General features: G+C 40.1%; 2 protein-coding genes across 2 annotated transcripts in view; one reads left to right on the forward strand and one right to left on the reverse strand.

Annotated features, from left to right (window-relative positions):
• The window catches only part of LOC128741738 (uncharacterized), a 172524-nt gene that overhangs the window by 56393 nt on the left and 91178 nt on the right, over nt 1-24953 (reverse strand). The window contains exon 2 of the mRNA XM_053837735.1: nt 17478-17583. The gene's annotated coding sequence lies outside the window, so the exon portion shown is untranslated. The remainder of the gene's footprint in view (nt 1-17477; nt 17584-24953) is intronic.
• On the forward strand, nt 7337-7918 carry LOC128741739 (general odorant-binding protein 83a-like). Its single transcript, XM_053837737.1, has 2 exons — nt 7337-7443; nt 7506-7918. Exons 1-2 carry the CDS (start codon nt 7399-7401, stop codon nt 7863-7865), a joined length of 405 nt encoding a protein of 134 aa, XP_053693712.1. The 5' UTR covers nt 7337-7398; the 3' UTR covers nt 7866-7918.

Genomic DNA, 24953 nt, shown 5'->3' on the forward strand with positions numbered 1-24953 from the left:
ACTAGAACAGGCGATTCACGGTGCAGTTACTCTGGAAGAAAAGACGTTCAAGGTTTGTATTTCCTCAGTTGAAAATCCAACGCCATTGTAACATTCACGGGTACTTCCAGAAATGGGTACTTTGTTTCCAGCAAAAAACCGGTATAATACAACCAGACGGATCAATCTCGGGGGACAAAATTATTGAGCTTCTTGCCGATGGTCACGATATGGAGACATTAAATGCCGCTACTAAAGCTTGCCTCACTGTAAACGGGGACACACTAGAGGACAAGGCGAAAAATCTGCACCATTGCTTTTTCAGCGATAATCACTTCAAAATTTAAACTTGAAGTTAACTACTTTCAACGGGCAATAAAATATCTCTGCGTCTGATACTACTGAATTGAAATAAAAGTCAAACTATCCCAAAAATCAAAAACATATCATCATTAAAGCCTGATATAGCTTGCTAGGCAACTTTTCCATTTTGCGGGCTACAACTTTCCGAAAACATATGTACGACCGGCGATAAGTAGAAACCGAATTTAATCCATTTGCTTAATTTCATTCACTGTCGATAATGCAAGTTGATACAGTGTTGAATTGCGGATGTTGGCATGCGTATGTAGTAACCAAAGAAGAAGTTTATATCAGCAGCACCGGTGCAATGTGCGGTTATCTGCTTTGTCCGTTTGCTCTAGCACTGTATTCACAACGGATTTAAATAAATCTGCAAAAGATTACACCTCTTCGATCGTCCAATGTGACGCACATACTCTGTAATAGAAGTTATGGATCATTCATAAGTTTATTTAATTTGTTCGAGTTCACATCATGAGTTGCGAAATTATAGGTAATAAATGATTCAAAGATCGAACTCTTTTTTGTGAAAAAACCTTTCATTTTTCGTGACGCTCGCAGTTTTAGATTTTTTGGAATGACACCCTATCTCAAAACTTGCTGTAAGACGTAGTCCTACGTCAAAAAAACACTGGTAATTCTTCCACAGGCGGTCTTCCACGGTGGGTTCTTCCTGTTCGACACACTTATCCAGCACCTGGTAAAGTTTAGTTGTGTCGTAATTGTCTTCCATAAAAGCTATCACCTTTTCTTTTTTGATTTTATCCGTTGCATCGAGCAGGTCGAGTTTTTTCATTAAACAACGTAGCATTTTCTATCGAAAATGGAAATTTAATTTCAAATAGAACCATTTTATAACAGACTTACAGCATCTTCCTTCTTGGCATCCCTGGTATTCATGACCCGCTCAATAATATTATCGTCTAATGAATATGACAGTTCTTTCATACACTGCTTACCAACCTTGAAAATTGCTTTAGTCTTCTGTTTGCTGTATTCTGCCTGCGGAAGGGGTTTAAATTTTTCCATTTTATTTAATTTAATTAAAGTTTGTTTGACTCACCGTCACAAATGCAATTTACGTAAAAACTATTAACAATTTCATGGTGTAACTGACCCAGCCTCTTGCTTCAATAGTTTAAGAGCAAATAATGCAGCTCAACTGAACCAATTCGAAAGCGAAGGGTAATACCTTTATATTATCTTGGATTTTGTTGCAAATATATCGATCACCTCAGAGAGCAGGCTTACCACTTGACTTGAAACCTCAAAGATCGTCCACAAATTTAAAATTTGTACACCTGAGCATATAAAAAACGTGCGTTCTTTGCAGAACGCGCTCAATTGTTGCATTACAAAATATATTAAAAAGCGGTCTGGTCTTTACGTCTACAGGGGCAGAAACCCGATTTAATCCACCTAGTGGTGAAAGGAACCTTTGTAATACCAGTTTATTTGACATTTGATAGGGACATATCAAATATAATTTTTGACTGGAATGAAGTTTTGCTGATATAGTGGATACCACGCAAGGATTCATTTTCCAAAAACTAAGTGTGCAAAGTGGCTTATTTACATGAGCTCTTTACACACACAAAGTTTCATTGAATTCTGAGAGGGTGGTGCCAACCCCATAGACGAGTTGACGTGAAATCCGTCATATAAATGTAAAAATACTCACTTTTTAAATGCGTTTTCTACAGAACATGAGAAGTGTGGAAAAGTGGCATTACATGGATTTAGTAGATTCGTGTACTTTTAAACCACGCATACTGATTTTGAAAATATTTGCCAATGGAAGTGTGAGATGTCGTGGAAAACTGTAATCTTTTAGAATAAAAACTACTATAACTTCTTTCAGGAAATAGATAGCAACTACTTAATAGCTTCAAAAAATGCATCATTTTGCGCCCTAAAAGTCATCCTAACACGGTTTCTAAATTGGGTTTCAAATAAAAATGTTAAAGCAAAAAACTGACCAACCCTGACACAATCTAGGAAAATTGTTATATAGCGATACACAGACGAGATACAATTTTTATTTCTTCAGCAAAGTTTCTGCAAAATAATGTATCTAGAGCTTTGTTGTAGGAAATATTGCTCTACTAGCTGACCCGACAAACTTCGTACTGCCATAAATTAAACTGTGTTGTACATAAATCGTGAATCTCGGATGACCTTTGTCACAATATTGAGTTTTGCAAGTTTCTGGGGAGTTCATGGGTGTTTTAATATACAGGTTTTCCTCAGAGTAAAGTAGAAAACAACTCCCCCCATTGCTTAGCCTGATAAAATAAAGCGGATAGCATTTAAATATTCGCCATCATTACAAACCATTTTGCGGAACACCAATTTTCGGTTGACCATAACGCGGAATATGGAATTTCGCAGAATACCATTTCGCGAAAAATCTTACGCGGGATGTACCATTTCACGGAAAATCTTTTCGTAGAAAGTACCATTTCGCAGGGGTGACCCAACTGAAGGAAAGTAATAGAGGACAGTAGATCTAGGAAAAGAAATAAACCTAGACAGAGGTGATCTCTACGGGGGGCTGCCCCCCGCAGTGGCCGGCGCTTCCGACGGCAGGTCGCCGAAAACACTCGCGGCCTGTGGCCGTCTCGCGCTGAATTATCTAATGTTACTATTGATAGTTTTTGGTGGTCCTGTTATTGATTAATGTTTTATGAAAGAGTCTAAAATTTCTCAAGTTCGATTAGTTTTCGAGTTACGCAAAAATTTCTGTTTTATTTGTATGATAGTCCTTATCCCCCTACCACAGGGGTGAGGGGTCTCAAACTATCATAGAAAAAATTCCTGCCTCCATAATTTGATTAGTTAGTTCTCGAGTTATGAGGAAATTTGTATTTCATTTGTATAGGAGCCCCCCTTCTGAAGCGGGGAGATGTTTCAATTCACCATAGAAAACATTCTTGTCTCCAAAAACACCCACATGTCATATTTTGTTCCATTTGCTTGATTAGTTCTCGAGTTATGAGGAAATTTGTATTTCATTTGTATGGGAGCCCCCCCTCCTAAAAATGTAAGGGATCCTAATTCATCATAGAAAAATTTCATGCCTCCAAAAACACCCACATGCCAAATATGGTTCCATTTGCTTGATTAGTTCTCGAGTTATGAGGAAATTTGTATTTCATTTGTATAGGAGCCCCCCCTCGTAAAGTGGGGAGAGGTTTCAATTCACCATAGAAAAAATTCTTGTCTCCAAAAACACCCACATGTCATATTTTGTTCCATTTGCTTGATTAGTTCTCGAGTTATGAGGAAATTTGTATTTCATTTGTATGGGAGCCCCCCCTCCTAAAAATGTAAGGGATCCTAATTCATAATAGAAAAATTTCATGCCTCCAAAAACACCCACATGCCAAATATGGTTCCATTTGCTTGATTAGTTCTCGAGTTATGAGGAAATTTGTATTTCATTTGTATAGGAGCCCCCTCCTAAAGTGGGGAGAGGTTTCAATTCACCATAGAAAAAATTCTTGTCTCCAAAAACACCCACATGTCAAATTGTGTTCCATTTGCTTGATTAGTTCTCGAGTTATGAGGAAATTTGTATTTCATGTGTATGGAAGCCTCCCCTCTTAAAAGGGAGAGGTCATTATTCCCTTCCTCCAGAGGGGAGGGGTCTCAATTTACCATAGAAAAAAAATTGCCTACAAAAACACCCAGATGCTAAATTAGGTTCCATTTGCTTGATTAGTTTTCGAGATATAAGGAAATTTGCATTTCATTTGTATGTGAGCCCCCTCCTAAAAAGGTAAGGGGTCTCAATTCATCATAGAAAAAATTCATGCCTCCAAAAACACCCACATGCCAAATATGGTTCCACTTGATTAATTAGTTTTCGAGTTGTGAGGAAATTTGTATTTCATTTGTATGGGAGCCCCCCCCCCCCCCTCCTAAAGCGGGGAGGGGTCTCAATTCACTATAGAAAAAATTCTTGTCTCCTAAAACACCCACATGTAAGTGGGTTATGCAGAGTTATGCAGAAATTTGTGTTTCATTTGTATGGGAGCCCCCCTCTTAGTGGGAGGACGGGTCTCCAACCATCACAAGAACCTTCCCTGGCCCCAAAAACCCCGATATGCAAATTTTCACGCCGATCGGTTCAGTAGTTTTCGATTCTATAAGAAACATACGGACAGACAGACAGATAGAAATCCTTTTTTATAGGTATAGAAAAGCACAAGAATAAAAAGTTAAACTTTTTAAAACGAGCAAAAGTGAATCACCCTAGTGACTAATTATACCAAAAGATAGGCCTCTTTTTGTAAACAAAATCTTCTGAAGACATGAAATCTATAGAGCAAATAGTTTTCGAGTAATTGATTTTTGTATTGATTTTTTGCTTTTTCGACCATAGTGCAATGGGTCTATCTAGACTGAAGGAATTAATCAAACAAGCACCACATAATCTTTTCTGAAAAGCTCATTCCATTGGAAATTGAATACCTTTCATTTGGTAACTGAATCACCTAGGGTAATTTGCCAATTGTTGCACACCTAAGGCAGGAACGTTCAGTTTATCTTATCTCTCGGGGAAACTATTTCGTTACTAAAATCAAAATTTGTCCTATAAACAAAATGATCTTTCACTAAAACATTTGGTATGTTTTCATAGCCTGGAATATTGCACATATTATGCAATTTGAGGTTTTGTTCAACAGCATACAGACCCAATTGTTGCCCACTTGATTAATGTCCTTTGCCTAACATTGCACACCTTCAATCCAATTGTTGCACGGCAAAAAATATGGAATTGGAGAAATACCAAGTACAGAAAACTGACACATGAAGAAGAACTCCTTAAAAACAGATTTACCTATTATAAGTACCGTACCGTTACCATGTTGTCACGTATTTGAACGTAATTCAATCTTCACCGAACAATGGTTTACAAGAACAGGTAAAAATTATTGCATTGAATTAATATATGTATTAATTAAAATTAATTAATATAATTTTGTTTTCCGGTATCTTTCCTTTTTCAAATTTAAATGCAGTACACGTTTTTGGCTGGGATTTGGTTTTTCAAATGCAAAGTTTTTCAATTTTTTACATTCGAGCGTATAAGAAAAACCTCGACTTTTAAGTTCTTTTAGCCACAACATAACTTTTTTCTCTCTTTAATAGAAGCTGAAGCATTGTTCTGCGTTATTATGTTCATTTCTCAAGAATTTCTCATAATAAACTTGTTACACGCTGGTAATATCATTAGGCTTTTGCTGATTTAGTCTCCAGAGAAATCGAAAATTATTGGTATTGTTTTAATCCAACATCCAAATAGTGGTAAACTTTCAATAAGAGTTGGATCAAGTAAGAATGGTACAGTAGGGCCATGCTTAGCGGCATTTGCGGATGGTGTGCAAGAAATGGACAAAATCCTAATTTTTTTCCAATTATTAACCACTATGCATAAGAACACAAAAATAGTAACATTTAGTTATTTAATTAATCAAACATTATGAATGTGGCTATTTTGAAAAGCATACGAAGTAATATGGTATAAATTTGCCTTTTGTTGAGATCTATAAGCTTAAATTTGATGAGTGATTTCTTAATTCACACTGTAAGCATTCGACGTATTTTGGCTCTACTAAGAGTTGGATTTTATGAGGTAATTTTACTATTCCAAATAATTGTTTGCTAACAATCATGTTTACACATATTTGAAGGCAATGAAATATATTTGTGTTTTGATTGTTTGGAGTGCTGCGATAATATAGATATTCTCAGATATTAATCAAAAACCGAGAAGTGGACAACAATTGGGTGGTGAGCAACAATTGGCAAACTACCCTATATCATTTAAGCGCAGAAGTGTAGCCAAAAATATTCTTAGAGAGTTGCCAAAAAAATCTGACATAGGGGAGAGACGTCTACATTTACGCCTTTTTTCCAAAATTAAAAAAAAACATATTTGTATTATGATGCTTGATTCAAAAGTTATAAATTTTCAGAATAAGCGATGATGAAATAAAAAAAATTTCCCTTGGAATTCCTTATATAGATTATAAATAAAAATTTTTCATTTAAAAATTTCGTCAGGATTCAACAAGAAGCCTGGCACATTTTTTTTTCTTAATAATAATCATTTGCGAACATTCACCCATATTCTGTATTCCGAACGAGTTGAAATATTTCGTTGATTAGACCAACCCTATGCCTTATTTTGTTCGAGTTGTTTTCGCATTCGAAAATTTTTCGTTCGATCTAGTTGTTCAATACGAAAAGAACGTTCAAAATATGGAAAGCAAAATTGGAAGTAGAACGAAATGTCAGCTTCGAACGAAACATAAATTCGTTCGAAACACAGAATAGGGGAGATAATGTCATAATTTTCACTTTAGAAAAAATGAATAGGAGGAGAAGAAAAAGGGTTGTAATTTTCAAAAAACTTCTTTCTAGATCTTTTAAATTTTAGAATCAAAATAAAAAGAAGTTCCCAACAGAGGTATAATGCATTTTCAGAATATTATTCAAAGCTCAACAAGATAGATTTGTTCCGTCATTTTATAAACAAAAGTCACACGATCGTGAAATTCAATAACTCTTCAAGAGGTCCCACTTTTCAATCTCTTCAATGCATTAAGTATACGCCTGACCTTCAACATAACCAAGCTTGGGGCTTCACCTTGACCGCGTAAACTCGTCTGCAGAACGAGTATCATCAAGAAAATTATATAATTTATTAGTCTGCACATTTTATTGCTCCGACAAACGCGATGCGGCGATCGTATTGCGAAAATATGCACAATACCTACCTGCATCTCCCCAACGAAGAATGCTGCAGGGCGACATCAAAAAGAAGGATAATTAATGTGCCTACAAGAACTGGTGGCCTGAAACCCGAATCTTCTCCGGCCGACACGGTCCGGGTGAAATGCGCGCGCGGACGAGTAGACCAACCGCGCATTGCGCATATAAAAGCAACTCCCATCAGGGATCTACCAATCAGACGATAAGATCTGTTCTGCCCGCCGGTAACGTGCCAGATTTTCGACAGGATAAGTACGAAAGCAGAACCACAACATGAAGTACCTAGCTTTGTTAGCGTTGTTGGTCGTTAGTACGCATGTAAGTATCTGATTTGCCAAAAAACAACAACATTCATCGATCTAACTAAATTCACATTGTAGGCCTTCTTCACGTCGGAACAGCATGAAATAGCGAAAAAATTATCCATCAGCTGCATGAATGAAATCGGAGAAGGACTCCCGGAAAACATCGGCGAAAGGTTTCGTGCCGGTGATCTAACACTTGCGGATGCCAAATCCAAGTGCTACATGAAATGCATCTTCGCCAAGGTGGGTTTCATCGACGATTCCGGTGATGTGAACCAGGAAGTGTTGGCGGATAAACTATCGATAGGAAACAGCCGGGAAAAAGCGGAAATGTTTGCCAAACAGTGCAACAAGTTCGAAGGGGACGACGCCTGCGAAAAGTCTTTCGGACTGTACGAATGCTACCACATGTACAAGACGACGTTCTTCTCCTAAATAGAGCCGGTCAGTTAATATTACGGGTTACCAATAATGAAGCATAATTCAAAAGTGAAATAAAATTAAGTCTGCGATAAGTGAGTTTCCACCCGTCTCGTGACGGCCTCGATTGAAGTCAGTTTCATAGTTCAAAAATGGAAGTCAACCGGCTATACACGACCGAGAGATTTGTGGTTGGCGTGTAGCGATAGATTAATTTTCTCCCAGCAGGCTCCAAGTTTGGCTCGTGCCCAGTTTGCCTCGTGGCATTACAGCCAGGAAACGTTACCTGATAGCATTCCAGTTTTGCCCGTTATGTCAGACTCGGTGTTTGTGTGCTGTGCTGCAACTGTCTGATATGCAGAAATGCAAAACAGCGAAACGTTCGAAAAGCGATTGCGGGAAAAGTGATGGAAAGTGCATAATAGTGTGTGCATGCAGCTGTATCAATTACCACGTGCGCAAATATTCAGTCAACCGACGGTCATCATTTTGTCGATGAATATATCGAATCGCAATCAGGCATACAGACTGAACGAAAGCGAAAGGCACTGTGACGCGATTGGCTTTCACTCTTAATTTGTTGTGAACTTTGATGACTTCGTCGGCTGCAGCAAAATGTTTGATCGGAGTGTTTCAGGTACATTCCGGTGAAATAAAGAAGGTTACGTGCCATTGTATAATTACTATTCCTTTAAAATGTACAATAGTCATCAGTTTAGTGTGACTATAAGAGTTCCTCTAACGTAGTTAAACGAAGAAGCGAGAATAGAAAATCTATTTTCAACAACAATGCAACGCAATTTATTTCAAACACAGAAGCATTTTTAAGCAACGACCTATGCTCCGAGAATAGCCATTTGAAGCAACCTCATCATTCTTACATAACAGTCATGATTGCCATAATTCGATCAAGCGTTATAACAAGCTTTTTTCTTACACGATACTCCGAGTGGCATCTTTGGTCATAATCACGCAGATGATTTTTTCGAGTTCCCACGAGTATGAAATTGAATTGAAAAAACACCTTCATTCAATCCGAAAATAAACAACACACGAGTAGCCGTCAACGCGAAACTGTCAGCAGCCAGCCGTACGTATGAAAGGGAGAGAATATATATATATATAATAACTCAAAATTACTATCGATATCATTTAAAAATTGAATTGAGGGTAACCCGGTTCGGTGTGAAGAGGTTGACCTCAGCATAACCATGGTAGACTTGGTATGGTCAATCAAGTAACTTAAGTTGGCGAGTGATTCACCGATTTCATTCGAACGCCTCAGAATCATTACTGCACCAAGCGAGAGCCACATTAGTCCCCCTCCATCGTTACCCATACAGCGGAGATTGTAATTTCCAATTATGCATTGAAAATTAATTGATTTTTTCCTTTATGGCAAACTCACTTCGGTCGGCAGCTTTGCGCACTCATGATGAGCACTGAAATCGATAGCCAAAATTGGTTAACAGGGACAGAATAGCTGCGCCGGTTTCAGTTCTTTGCGATTGGTAGCACCGCTAGCAGAATTTGAATTGTTTTCACTTCGTTGCCCAAATCAGTTGTAAAAGGATTCCAACCTTCGAGTAATGTTCATCAGAAACAAAAACATTCTCATAAACGGATTCAATGATTTGAATGATGATTTGCAGAATTATCTCAAAATATATGAAAATAATTCCAACACATTCCAGGTACAATTTTAGTCCGTCCCATTTTTCAAGTTTTAACATTTCATTACTCACGTAGCCGCACGAAAATTTTCATCGATTGCTGCTCTGGTATATAACAAGAAGTAAGTCGGTTGACGGCATCAGTTTGATGCTATTTCTTCTTTGGTAGTTTGAAATTAAAAGTCAAGAGGACACCTTTTAGATATGAAATTTTATTCGAAAAATAAGTTTTTGTAATCGTAATTTTGTAATTTATTTTGAAGATTTGTGATTCAATTGCTTGGAAATATTTTTATAAATCTTGTGCAATAGAGAAACTGGAAAATATTAGGCATTGTTAAGTCAAAATAGTTCCATTAGTGAGTTGAACCTGCGTAGGCCGATCGTTTAGTGTTGCCATTATAATTTTGCCACCAAGACCAACACAGTCTTACGTCAACCATGCGGTCGTTTCCACTCTACGGTTCCTATATTGTAAAATATGAAGCACTGAAATTCAGCATCTTTTGCAGCATGAACCATGCACAGAATTATGCGCGCTAACGGTACAGGTGTTTTCGTAAGTCCTGTAACCATGAACCAGCAAATTTATTAAACGGAGCGCCTTCATAACTGGTCATATCTTCGGACCCAACTAGGTAAGCTGCAGATATTCAAATTCAACAGAACAGTCAAACAGTGGTACATAGACAATAGCCTCACTGTGCCACCCGAGGAGTAGTAGAATCCGGCCTATACCCGCAGTGCAGATTGAGAAATACTATTTGACTGTGAAGGGCAGACTGAAAAATGAAAGGTCTGTGCGAATGAAACACGTTTTAGTTTGCAATTGTACTGAAAATAACAAATTTAAGGCCTGACATGACCTTTAGTCAATTTTCAATAGCGTGCATTTATAATAGTTTCTTTGTAAGAACCGCAACGTAGAAGATATTCCGATTGATAGGTGTAAAACTACTAAAGATTGATTTGGCAATCAATGAGTTATTAGCGGTCAAAAGCAAACTAGCTTCGAGACATTCTATTCCAATTTTTTGAAATGGCGTCTTAGCTTTCCGAAAGACCTAGTCCGACGACTAAAACAGTAGTTTTACGTTCAATCGACAACGTAGACTTGTTGATCGGTATTTTCAAGTGAATTTCACTTTTTATTTAGCCTTTTTTGGTATCCAGACCCCAATAGTCCCAATGTCGAGAGTACAAGGTGCACATGCATCATATTTTTGTGGATTTCAGAGCAGCATATGATACAGTTGAACGCGCACAGCTATGGCAGATAATGCACGAGTACGGTTTTCCGGACAAACTGACGCGGCTGATCAAAGCTACATTGGAGTGAAAGATGTGCTACGTGCGCGTTTCGGGGATACTCTGGAGTCGTTTCGAATCGCGCAGAAGGTTGTGGCAAGGGGATGGACTGTCCTGTATGTTATTCAATATTGCTGTTGAAGATGTGATCCGTCGAGTGGGCATCGAAACGTGAGGAACGATCTTCAGCTCGACATCATTACAAGAAACTTTGGGACGGCGAAGGCAATCTACGTCAGACAAAAAACGGAGGCTAGAAGGATAGGGTTACAAATCAATGCGTCGAAAACCAAATATATGGTAGGAAGAGGCTCCAGGAAAAGCAACGTTTGCCTCCCACGAACAGTGACTATTGATGGCGATGAACTAGAAGTGGTTGATGAGCTCGTATATTTGAGATCTCTGGTCACCGCCGACAATAAGGAGATCCACCGACGCATACAAGCTGGAAATCGAGCCTACTTTTCTCTCCGCGAAACGCTTTGATCAAGGAGCATACGCCGCCGCACAAAGCTGACGATATACAAATCGGTAATCAGACCGGTAGTGCTTTACGGACTTGAGATAGTAACTCTGCTTACGGAAGACATACGTGCACTTGCCTTATTTGAACGAAAGGTGTTGCGGATTATTTTGGCGGAGTACAAACGGAAAGCGGATAGTGACGGAGGCGTATGAATCAGGAGTTACAGACACTGCTTGGTGAGATTCCCATCGTACACCTGGCGAAAGTTGGGAGACTACGGTGGACCGGCCACGTTGCAAGGATGCCAAACGACTGTGCAGTGAAATCCGTTGTCTTCAAGAACCCCATCGGTACCAGGAATAGAGGGACCTAACGTGCTCGAGCAGGTTGAAGCCGATTTACGTGTGTCGAGACGCGCAACGAATTGGCGACAAGTAGCCCCGGACCGAGTACAATGGAGAGGAATTCTTGGTAAAGTAAGTAAGTACCCTAATAGGCTTTTTTTATTTTTGAGCTCCCTTGGATCTGTGTTACAATTTTTTTCCGAGTAAGAAACAAACGATGCCGACCCATACGCGAGCGAGTATGAGAAACATAGCGTCCAACGCTTACTCCACCAACGTAGGCGTACGACAAACAATCGCTGTTGCTGTATACATACAGTTTGCTACCGACACACTCGCGAGCACACAATCTGGTAGCGTTATTCCGCGCAGCACACTCATGAAACCAACAGTTCGTGAGCTGTCAAAAGCCCGCGAGCGTGAGTAGCAAATCTTGCTATACTTCTTCTTTTCTTCTTCATCTTACGCCCTCACTTCACTCGTACGTATGAGTGTGGGCCATCGTGCGCCTTGCAATGACGAGTGAGAGCGACGACCGTGGCGGTCAGCGAAATACACACTCGCAAAAACTCGTCGCAGGGCATGAAAAAATAAGAAAGTGAGTCCAAAAGAGATGCTTATTTCAATTTGTTCGTTAGAACGACTATGCGCATGTGATAAAATTATCCAGCACGAGTGCGGGTAACACTGCCTGTAAAAAGCAAAGTCGTGGGCTTATAAACCGTCATTAGACATTACCCTTCTTTATCGACAGACTTCGCAGCCGGCTGTTTAGAGTACAGGAAAATTACGGGGCTAGTGTATCGATCCTACTGACTATCAAGCAAGCACCGCCTAGCCGAGATTCGAACATGCGACGACTGGCTTGTTAGACCAGCATCGTACCTCGAAGCTAAGTGGGCGGTAACACTGCCTGTAATGTGCTGGGAATATGCTTACTGACAAAAAGGTGGTGTAGCAGCCAGATGGAGTACTTCATGACGCTGTTGAAAGGAGAGGTAAACACGGAGGTAACTAGGAACAGGATAAGAATTGTCAACGATGGCCAAGCTATGGAGCCACTAACCGGTGAGCTGCAAAATGATAAGCCTGCTGGGAAGGACAGAATCCCAGCTGAACATCTAAAAGCGGGACGCGAGTGGCTGTACGAAGCAATCCATCGGATTATTGTCAGGATCTGGGAAGAATAACAAAAACTGACGGAGGGGTTGGATGGCATCCTGTAGCCGCAAGGTTACCGAGTTTGTCTTGACAAGCGAGTGGTCGTGGGTTCGAATCTTAGTAGAATCAGGCCATTCAATGTTAAGTGACTTTAGCATGGGTTTATTCTCAGGTCCCTCCACATCCTTCCTACTAAAAATTCTGCATTTACTAACAAGGAAGCCTCTTGAGTGGTACTTGCTGAAGGTGAGAATGAAGCCTCTTAAACAAGCAAATTATACCTTGTTCCGCTTCCTGGTTCTAGGAACGAGATTGGTAATGCAAAAGAACTAAGGAACACATACATACACACACATACACACCCTCACTCTGTGCTGAACTCTGCTTTACCGACCATGAAGCCTTTAGCAGGGGCTAGTTATAAGAATACTTGCTCGAGGTGCGAATGAAGCCTCTTGTCCAAGGACAAATTATAACTAGTCTCCGCACTTCCTGGCTCTAGAGCTAGATTGATTGAATAGTAGTAAGAAGATAAAAAGGAAAAAAGGAAATAGAAGGAAAAAAGGGGTGACAGCACACCGACACTTTAAGGTGAAATTAGCAGTCATCGACTCTGCCAATTTCAAAAGCAGTTTTTTGGTTGAAACAAAAATTCTGTTTACAAAAATATATTCGCTGTGTTCAGATTGGCAAGAAGAATGCAATATTTACATTTTTACAAACAGAACCCCGCTTTTGGGCTCAAAAACTGCTTCCAAAATTGGGCTCTCCGACGAAAAGTCAATGATTGCTAATTTCCCGTTAAGCACGGATAATAAGCAGTTCGCTCACTCTATAGCGATACTGTAATAACAACGAAGTGCGGAACAATACCTGGATAAAATCACAGTAGATCAAAATGCTGGTTGTAGTGATAATATCCACACACAAAAAAGGCCTCATTTCCCCTTTTTTCTAAAGGACATCAACGCGAAAGTAAAAACTATCTAATTTCTCGATAGTCTCGATAGATATGTCAATTCAGCGTATAAGGTGCTGTCCGGTATCCTGTTCTGTAGGCGAGTGCCAAGATGGTTTTCATGAGGGACGCTAGGACGGATCAAGTGTATACGCTGCGTCACTTACTAGACAAGTTCCGGGAGTATAACTTGCAGACCCATCATCTGTCAATAGATTTTAAGGCGGCATACGATTCAGTTAAGCGAAGTTAGCTCTGACAGTTAATGCTAGAACATTGTTTTCTGACGAAACTAGTTGTGCTGATTCGTGTGACGCTGGATGGGTCACAATCATGTGTCAGAATAGCGGGTGAGATTTCAGTCGCTTTCGAGACATTCGATGAACTGAAGTAAGGGGATGCTCACTCTAACCTACTATTCAACACAGTCTTGGAAAGTGCCATACGAAGAGTAAACGTGGGCTATCATCTTGAAATCTCACATGCTTCTTGGTTTTGCCGATGACGTCGATATCGTTGGAATCAACTGTAGAGCAGCGAAAGAAGACTTTAAACCTTTTCAATGGAAAGCAGCGAAATTGGGACTTATCATTAATGTTGCCATAACGAAGAACATGGTTGCTGACAGGGCACATCGGAGTCAAAATGATGTTGGTGCTGAAGTGAAGCAGACTGGGGAACGATGTGAAGTAGTGGAGGAATTCATATACGCTCATGACATGTGACAACGATGTAAGCCGCGGAGTAAAAGGACGAATTTTAGCCGCAAATGGGACATTCTACGGATTACGTAACCAACTGAAGTCGTGTAGATTGCACATTCGCACGAAACTGGTGCACTACAGAACACTAATCCTGCCGGACATGTATCATGTTTGTATCCATCCAGGATACTAATTGACATGTGTTGGACGTAAGATTCTGCGATCAATACGGTTTTTGCTTTCAATGGTCTTTTTCCTTTTTTTTATGACGAAGTTTGGTTCTCAAAAAGCGACTTTCGATATTTGTTAATTGAATCGTTTGTTTGAGAAACTCCACAAGCGCCATTTGGCATGAGTCAATTTTTATGAATTTTTGACAGTTTTGAATTCTCAGGGATTCCTACATCTTCGCTCAAATTCTGGCAATAGGGTGGTCCCACAAACGTCAAACCTCAAACAAAGTTGAGGTTGAAAATATTTCAAGAAAAACAGTTTTTTGTTGTTTTTCTATAATTGTGTCAAAAGCACAAGTGAGGTTTCTCAAACAAACAATTGAATTAATCAGTAAGGCGGTAGCTAAGGGGGATACATTTGGGTAAGTTCGGTTTAGCAGTCGTGATGTGTTATTGATGGAAATACTGGCGAGGGCATCAAAGCATCATAAAAGTCTTTCACGAGATCATATCAACAACGAAAAAAAGTGGCAGAAGCAGTACTGTACTAGGGGATTTAAAATAGAACATTGGAAAAGCACCGAAAAGCAAATTAACAAAGACAAATGTTTAATGGGTAGTTTAGCGCAAAATTAGATCCTTCCATTAAAGTTCATAACCGTAACTGAATAGCGGTTGTTGTCAATCATCCAGTGCTTAAATAATCTCAGGAAGTTTCATATGCCACATGTTACCTCATCTCATGTGGGAACAGATTCCAGGCTCGGAAGTCACTCGACAAGTCACATCCGATGAAAAAAAAACCTATTTTTTTGCCAACATAAAAAAAAACTTGTAAAGGACCATTTGGTTCCACAAATATGGTGGCAGCATTTTATGCGCTCGTCATTACGATGGATGGATGGCTCGATTCGGAACGTTGCTTGCCGGTTTGCATTTTACGTTGTTGCTCATCATCACGGCGGTACCTATTCTATACAGACTGTGGGAAATTTTATTTTTACGTGTCATATATCACCGGTTGGGACAGAAAAGACGACACAAAGTAATTCATCGGCAACCCGTCGTTGTTGCACGCCGCCGCCGCGAGTTGCTGACACATAGGTGTGAGTATAAAGTCAATGGCTTTCTTTACATTGTTGCTCGTAAGACAGTGACCTCCAGCGGGCAAGCTGTTTGGGATTCAGGTGGCAGAAGCCGTCATGAATGTCGTCTAATGAGTCGCACTGCAAAAGTAGGTTAACAGAACAAGGGAGAAATTTAACGAAAGTTGACAGTTGGTTTTGTTTCGCTTTTGAGGGGGCAAAAAGCCATTAGGGTACTTATTAGCGTGATGAAAATGGTAAACATAATCTTTTACTCAGATAAAAGCAAAATTTGGCAATTTTTATCCCGCCGAAAGGAGACAAAAGATCCTGGCAATAAATCTTTGATGGTCTAGACAACAGCAAAGAAACTCTTTTCTGGAAGAGATAAAACAGGGGAGGGATATTGTTTGCCACCTAAGTGAGCCCACCTTTTAGCAAGTCACACAGGTAATGTTGCTGCTTTGGGACAAATGGCGCCGTCATAAAATCTTTTACCTCACAGACAGTAACAATCCAGAGCTAATCCAAAGCAAAACTCACAAGAATGTAACCGAACGAAGCTGGAAGTAGGCCAAACCAAATTCCTTTCGCAGGAATGCACTTTGTTATCTCTCTGTCAACGGAAACAGTTTCAAATATTTGATCTACAACAATGTTGTCATTCTTGGTCTAGAGCTGCCTGGGTGCTGAAACTGGGCTGAGTTTATTGTCTCTCAAATTAATTTACGTCTGTATTAACACGTGGTGATTCCAGGTTTTCGACTCTTGTGCACATTCTTTGGGCGCGCATAGCTTACCGGTTCGGTTCTATAAATACCGACGCACAGGTGGTGCACCGACTCCGGACGGCTCTGGGTGCAGTGTTCGTCGTCCTGCTTGCTGTGCTTGAACAGAGCAATTAATATTTATACGCGTATAAACATAAACACTTTTGTTAGCAAGTTATTTTACGCTCCTCAAACCATGCATGCACGAATCGAGGTGGGTATTTGCCCGGCAAAGGAATTCAATGCATGGTGCATTCGAGCTCACAGTCTAGGCTCTAGGGTGTTCGATTCGAAATGTAGTACCATTGTAGTTTAAGTGTTCGACAGTATTTCAGTCTGATAAAAAGGAAACCAGAAAGCACATGAAAAACTAATTGAACTACAAAAACATATTTCAATTATCAAATAAAACTTAAATTCCATCCAATTAATTTCCGTCCATTCTAGGATAGAAAACAATCAGTTAATAGGTTGGGCCAGACACCCTAGCTAGCTAAATGATTAGCCTCAACACTAAGCCCGAGCTTGTTTAAGTTTCCGTTGATAAAGTGGGCTTTGTTCAGTGAAGCATTTTGTGTGCCAATGTGCTTTTGGGTTAGGAAACCACACCGGTCCAATAGAGTGTTGCTCAATAGGAAGCACAGATTAATAGTCAATGTGCTTCGTTCTAAACCAGATTTTAAACTGTTCAGGGCTTTCGGCAAATGACTGCACAAACCTTGCCATTGATCAAAAGAATCAAATACATAATTATTAGCTGAAACGTCTATTGAACGAACCTGCTATGAAAATATAAACGGAACTAATTAGGTACATCTTTTCTCAGCAATTGCAGTTTGCTGGCTCGCGTGAGCCATTGAATACCAACATAACTGACCACCTTTCATTGCAATTATCATACATCTATTCAACACCATACTTCAATGATGGTCATGAAATATTTCCACTGTCATAATTTAAGACAAGATACAATAAAACTACTTACATTCATGCTCGCTTGTTTCAAATCCACCTTTAGTGCTTTTGATCCAAAAGGGCCGGAAAGTGCATTGGCTATTGCCGACACCGTACCGCTAGCTACTCGTTGATTCCTGAAACGGAAAAGGGTAAATTTACAAATAAGAAAATAGGTACACGTGTTTTCTGGCTAGCGATCTTTGTTGGGTAATATCGATCAATCGTTAGAAGCATCTGTGCCGCGGAGCTTTGGTATGTCGGGTTGAACGGTTTACGATTTTCTAAACGATACCAACTGCATTACGCAATACAATGAGCAAACGGCATGAAGTCGACCGCTGCAGTGCCAATCAAGCCAGCTGGACTATTCAGCACTGGATTCCGCATCAGCTTTGTCTAGACACGGTAAATAGACAGGCCCTGCTATACGGGGAGCTGAAATTGATATCACAACTTAGAGCTCATTAAACCCGATCTTGGTCGGTCGAGTACGGCTCAGGTCAACGAACGGACTGAGTGCCGCTATGAAAGTGTGCGAATTTATTGCACAACCTGTGTATCTTAATGCAATTTCCAATTTGTAGGATGTGTTGAAGCATAGAGTCGTGAAATGCACCGACGAAGCTGCTTGAGTGATGTTTGTTCAGCCGAGAAGTATCAATTTCAACATCTCGTTTGATTTGCAAAATATGTTCTGAATGCTGAAATTTGGCATTTTAATTCCAGTGCTTTTCATGTGATCTCCTCCTGCTACGGACGTTCTTGGTCCATAAAAATTGCACCTTATGATTAAGCCCATTTGGCGGTGCACTCTACCGACCACCTACCGTACCGGAGTTTCGTTGTAGGCTAATTAACGAGCTTCCTCAAAAGAGATGCGGCGTCGGCGGCTTGTCGGTTCACAACTTCATCGGTTGTTTCGCTAACTACCATCTCAACGCTACGGCAGGCGAAGCCGTCGCGTCGTAACCTAACCCAACCCACGTACGTTGATTCACCCAACCCCCGGCTCTTTCACTTCACGGGACTACTCATGATGGTGCAAATATTAATTCAACCCAGAGCATTATGTAAATGGCACACCGCAGTTTACTTCCGACAGTAACAAACATCTCAACCAGCAGCGAAAAACAGCTGCACGCGTCACAGCGGCCGGTGTCTTCACCGGGTAGACCTCAACCTTCACCACACGGAACGGTTGGTAGGTAGGTAGGTTCGATCAGCCACCACGATCATAAGCGTAGGCAAGGAACAAATTAAACGATTCAGACGAAAACCGAATTGAGTTTGAATAAGGCAATAACACGTAATCATAAACTCATATGCACTTTACAGTTCACGCGCTAATAACTGGGTTGGTTCGGATGTGAAGATACCTTCCTTAAACACACCCACCCAGCAGCGCAGCGCAGTTGGATCTTTCCCATGCAATCGCAATTATGCACCGGATACGTAAGATCAAATAAATAATGGCATTTTTTAAACATTAAAAGCGGAAACGGTATGAACAACACTCCTCACAAATGAGACCCACGAGTTTGGAGCCAAACATAAGCATACAGAAGTCAGAGAAATATTTTGAGGTACGAACTTGTAGGAAGTTCGCATCTAACCTGGCACAAAAGTTAATAAAATTAGTAAATGTTCATATTGACTACGGCGGTACTTCCTGGCTGATTAACTAAACAATAACTCTATGTACATGTGGATAACGATTGAGGATGATGGACAAGCTGTGGATCCACCAACTTTGGACGAGGTTAGGAAAGCAGCGAGAGATCTGAAAAACGGCAAAGCAGCTGGAAAGGACGGTATCCCCGCCGAACTTGTGAAAGTCGGGACCGAACGGCTGTATTGTGCAATCCATCAGGTAATACTAAAGGTATGGACTGAGGAGGAATTACCTACGGGCTGGTTGGAAGGTCTCATATGCCCAATTTACAAAGAGGGACATCGACTCAAATGCAGCAATTATCGAGGTATTACTCTCCTCAATTCTGCATACAAAATTCTCTCCCGCATCCTGTTTCTCAGACAGTGCGGTTTTCGAGAGGGACGCTCCACGACGAACCAAATATTCACCTTGCGACAGATCCTCGATAAATTCCGGGAATTCAACTTGCACACCCTAATTCTGCGAGTCACTTGACTCAATACGACAATTGTCACTCGTCGTGACTCGCCACGGGGAGTCGAATTGAGTCACAAACCCCTGTCACCTAAGTGACAAACCGTGTCACTTAGGTGACAAAGCGAGTCACCTAGCTGACAATTGTCACCTCATTCGCGCTGACTTCAAATTAGTCACGTCACTCGCCTCGCAGAATAAGGGTGGCAGACTCATCATTTGTTTATAGACTTCAAGGCGGCGTACGATTGAGTTAAACGAAACGAGCTGTGGCAGATTATGCTTGAACATGGTTTTCCAACAAAACGGATTAGGCTGATACGTGCTACCCTTGATGGCTCAAAATCAAGCGTCAGGATAGTGGGTGAGACATCGGACTCGTTTGTGACGTTAGATGGTTTGAAGCGAGGTGACGGACTATCGAACCTGCTGTTCAACATTGCATTGGAAGGTGCTATTCGAAGGGCCGGCGTGCAGAGAAGCGGTACCATCATCACGAAATCTCATATGCTCCTAGGGTTTCCAGACGACATCGATATCATCGGTGTTAATCGTAGAGCTGTGGAAGAAGCGTACACGCAGCTTAAGAAGGAAGCTGCGAGGATAGGGCTTATCATAAATTCTACCAAAACAAAGTATATGGTGGCTGGTAGAGAGCATGGTAGCTTTTCGGGTGATAGATGGAGATACTTTTGAAGTGGTCGACGAATTTGTTTACCTTGGTACGTTAGTGACATGTAACAACGATGTGAGTCGTGAAGTAAAAAGGCGGATAGCGGCTGCCAACAGGGCCTTCAACGAATTACGTAGCCAGCTGCGGTCCCGTAGCCTACAACTACGTACAATACTCGCGCTCTATAAGACGCCAATTCTCCCGGTGGTACTCTACGGCCACGAAGCGTGGACGTTGAAAGAGAGCGATCAACGAGCTCTTGGCGTTTTCGAGCGTAAGATCCTGCGATCAATTCTTGGCGGCATATTAGATGAAGGAGTGTGGCGCAGGCGCATGAATCATGAAATATACCAAGTGTACAAAGATGCGGATATTGTGAAGCGACTAAAATACGGCAGGCTACAATGGGCTGGCCATGTAGCAAGGATGCCGGATGAGAGACCAGCGAAAACAATATTTAGCAGAGAACCCGACAGAGACCGACGACTTCGGGGCAGACCCCGTACCCGTTGGATGAGCGCAAGTTCTCTACACAGTCGTCTGGCCTTTTAGCGATGTGGCAAGTCCACCATAGTCTAACAACACTTCGCCAGTTGTACGATGAGAATCTCTCCAAGTAGTGTCGGCCGCTCGTGGTCTACACACTTGTGCCACTCTCCGCTTTCCGTTTGTACTCCACCAAAAATAGTTCGCAACACCTTTCGTTCAAATACGGCAAGTGCACGTATGTCTTCAGTAAATAAAGTTACAGTCTCAAGTCCGTACCGGTCTGATTAGCATATTGTGCATCGTCAGCTTTGTATGGTAGTTTGGGGCGAACCAACCAACGGTTGAAGAAATAAATAATTTGTATGGTAGTGTATGTCGTATGTAATGATGTCGAGGTCGCCTGCGAACGCTAGGAGTTGGCTAGTTTTACCGAAGATTGCTCCTCTCGTTTCGCTGCCTGCTTGCAAAACCACACATTCAATAGCGATGTTGAATAACATACAGGACAGTCCAACCCCTTGCCGCAATTCGCTGCACATTTCGAAGAGTCACTATAGTGCCCTCGAAACACACATGTAGCACAACATTTGCTCCAGGGTAGCTTTGATGAGCTGCCTCAGTTTGTCCGTTCTCATGCATTATCTGCTATAGGCTATAGCTTTCGCCCTCGACTTTATCGTATGCTGCCCTGAAATCCATGAAAATATGATGTATGTACGTATGTACGATGTACTCCCGAGGATTTCTAGAGGATTTGTCGGAGAGTGAACATTTGATCCGTAGTAGCACGGGTCCCTATAAAGCCCGCCTAGTAATGCTCTACTAAGTGTATATTGCTATTGGGGATAGGCGAAGTAACAAAATCTGGGAGAGCACCTTGTAGATAGCGTTAATCAGCGCCGGGAATCGGTTCTTTCCGGTGGCTCTATTATTCTTCAGCTGACCTATATTAAATGAATTACGTTGTGTATGCGAAAGAACGGTTGTCGTCCGATCATTGTAATAAAAATCTACTCAAACATACCTGTTATAGGGTAAAGAACTAGTTTTAAGCAGTCTAGGTGGGTCACTGATTGTTTCACCTTATTACAAGCGATGGGTTGACTAAGTGGGGGATATCAGCATACCAATCTTCTTGCTATCTTTAGTTCTTCAAGCTGTTACCATTGGAAGACACTATTGTTGAGCTAAACTTTTGATTTTTCGCTTTAAAAGTTGGAGCGGCGGAACTAATTTTGAACAGACCGAACCTATTTTCACCCGCAAGGTGCTTTTTTAAGCAATCCTGAAATCTGAATTTTTTTACGTCCCCGTAAAAAATCCCTCGAACTTTTCCCCCTATTCAGTAAGTTCGCGACCTACTAATCGGCATCTGATGCGTAATCGACATAGATGCGTGAAATGCCATCTGTCTAAATTGTTTACCGGGGCATACACTCACCGCACCGTTCGGCAAACGGTATTCGTCGTCTCTTTTATTCTCTGGTGTTCTTATGGGAAACTGCGAGTTTGACGTCTCACTCGCTGTTCATAAGGATGGTGGGAGAACAAAAGAGGCAAACATAGCAGTACAAACGAACCGACTCAGAACAGTGTTGTCAAAGCAAATAACATTGAAACACATCGTTGCTTTATTAAATCACTGAGAAAATCTTCGAAAATTATTGAAAAAGCTGTCTTTTGTGTTGTTTTTAATAAAGAAAAATTAATTATGAACATACCTTTCTCTTGAAAGTATTGAACCACGTTTTCACCATAGGAGGTTTCAGTTAATTTCAAACTTAAAAATCTTATTTCCAGAACCGAAACAGTGTCTTGGCAACACAATAGTTCATCAGTTGTGCTGCAGCTGCTGCTACTGGTGAACAGGTTCCGTCAATTCAGAATTTGTTTTCAGTTTTGTTAGAAAATAATAAAACTTTTGGCTAGTGACAAAGCCTTAGATAATAGAAAAAAAGGGAGTGAATAATCCCAAGTAGCACTTGTAACTAATCATAAAAATAAAAAAATACAAAAAGGTTGCACAGCAGTTACATTTAGGATACTTGTAACGAGTTAGGTTACATAAAATTAAAAATAGTTACTTTTTAGTTTTCTAGTGACAAAAATCTCAAAAAGTTACCAGGTAGTTACCAAATGACCAAATTGAAACCTTTTTTTCGAACTGTCAACAACTTGGTCGTCGCAAAACAGTCACCTTTCAGTTACGAGTTACCAAATAGTTATCAAGTGACACAAATGAAACCTTTTTCCAAACTGTCATCAACTTGCTGGTCGCAAAACAGTTAATTTTCCGTTACGAGCAGTTACGAAGTCAAAAAAAGTCGGCTAGTAACATTTTCGCAACAATTTGTTCACTGTTCCTTGTAAACACAACGGATTAAGGAAAAACTAGACCTGAAGAATATTGCTAATGGTAAAGATAAACAATTGGTACACGGGTTGTGAAATGCTCTTGTAAATGCGTTTATTTACTTAATTGATGGTACTTGGAATCTTCTCCGCCCAGACATTGGTATTAAGTAAACAAATGATGATTATTCTCAAACGTCAAAACGATCAAGTTACATCGAAACGAAACCGGCAATGAAAATAGGTTACAGTGTAACTTAGAAATGACGACATAAGAAATAAGTGACTACAACAGATGTAATATTGGTTACCGTATAACCGATACCGTAACCAGGTCGAAGGCTAAGGTTACGTACAACTAGAATGTAACTGAAATGTAACCTTCTATGATTAACACTGGTGGTAACTGTTTTATTCAAACTGAAACTATTCTTTGATATTAAATTAACACTTTCTTTTCACAACAATCACTAAAAAATACCTTTTCCCGATATCAACAATGTGAACAATGAACAATGGCTGCTTAAAATCATTTCATGCAATATGCCGAAAACGATACAAAACTTCAAGGACGATGGTGTAGTAGTTAGAACCAAAGGCAAAATGGCTATGAATTTTACTGTGATAGAAGTGATAGCGAAAACAACTTGATTTTTAATGGTTTTTAGGTGAATGCTCCACTAATTCATTATTGCTAAGAATAAATTTAAAAAATCAAAAAATTAAAATTAAAATTTTTATATTTGATTTACAAAACATCAATTTTTCAAAGAAGTAAGTAACGAAAAGCTATATTAAATAAGAGCGCGTGAATTTTTCAAAGCTAGAATCATGCATTTCACCATAAATTTGAAACTGCATTAAAATTTGTGTTGAAATAATAATTTATACACTCTTCTATATTCAACAGTTAAATTTACTGCTTGACGTTGACAGCCATAGATTGAAATAATAAACCTGCTACATTTTCGCTATGCAATAAAAGTTACAAGATAACTAATTTGCCACCAATTGAAAGTCAATTTACAGTTTATGTGTAACTTCAATAGTAACCATTTTGTAACTATACATGTTACATATTGGTTATTGAGTAACTGTTAATGCAACCAGATTTAGTTACATAAGTTGCGCTATTTCGGTTACACAACTGTTATATTTTAGGTTACTGTAACCGAAGTTTTACATTTAAATTTGTCGCATATCAGCCGCTGCGACTCAATTGTGACAACGTGTGCTACTTGGGATATGGTATGTGACAATTGAGTGCTTGACTTTTAGAGTGGTTGTAATCAGTGCTGAAAAATGTGATGGATTCGTTAGTAGCGAGGTGGTGATTGCCTTCAGCAGCTGAAAAATGTACGTTTTTGGACAACAATTTTTAATTCATCATATTTCTTGTCGGAAACCCAATAAATTGTGTTTGTGTGAATCAAATGTATGGTTAAGTGATTTGTGAAGATGATCCTATCAAAAGATTTTGAAAATATGAATAAAAAAGTGCATTTTCGGCTCATTTATGTTCAACTGATTAAAAGTGACACTGCTTAACTTGTACTTGTTTTGCCCTGATGACGAGGAAAGAAATCCTTGATAAGGACAGCAGATGAACTACTGTGATAGAAACCTGAACCAAAACACCATCATTAAAACCGAAGCCAGGAGGATATTTTCTTTTCCAGTGCTTTGCTGCTTTCCTCTTCCTCCCAATGTATATGTATGCTATAATGTATGTATATGCTCAAGGTCATGAAGCAAATCGTTTTAGCCAGTACAATTGCTTGTCCGATGCCATAGAGATTAGTTTCTAGAAAAAATTATCTCAGCTGGTAGTTGTGCTCTATCGGTGAAACAGAAAACCAAAA

The sequence above is a fragment of the Sabethes cyaneus genome, chromosome 3 (assembly GCF_943734655.1).
Source record: "Sabethes cyaneus chromosome 3, idSabCyanKW18_F2, whole genome shotgun sequence".
Classification (NCBI taxonomy): Eukaryota; Metazoa; Arthropoda; class Insecta; order Diptera; family Culicidae; genus Sabethes; species Sabethes cyaneus.

Bases quoted from the DNA above. Each gene is read 5' to 3' on its own strand.
- LOC128741739 (XM_053837737.1), top strand. From the start codon at position 7,399: ATGAAGTACCTAGCTTTGTTAGCGTTGTTGGTCGTTAGTACGCAT. The intron at 7,444-7,505 runs GTAAGTATCTGA...TTCACATTGTAG, and splicing joins TGTTGGTCGTTAGTACGCAT to GCCTTCTTCACGTCGGAACA.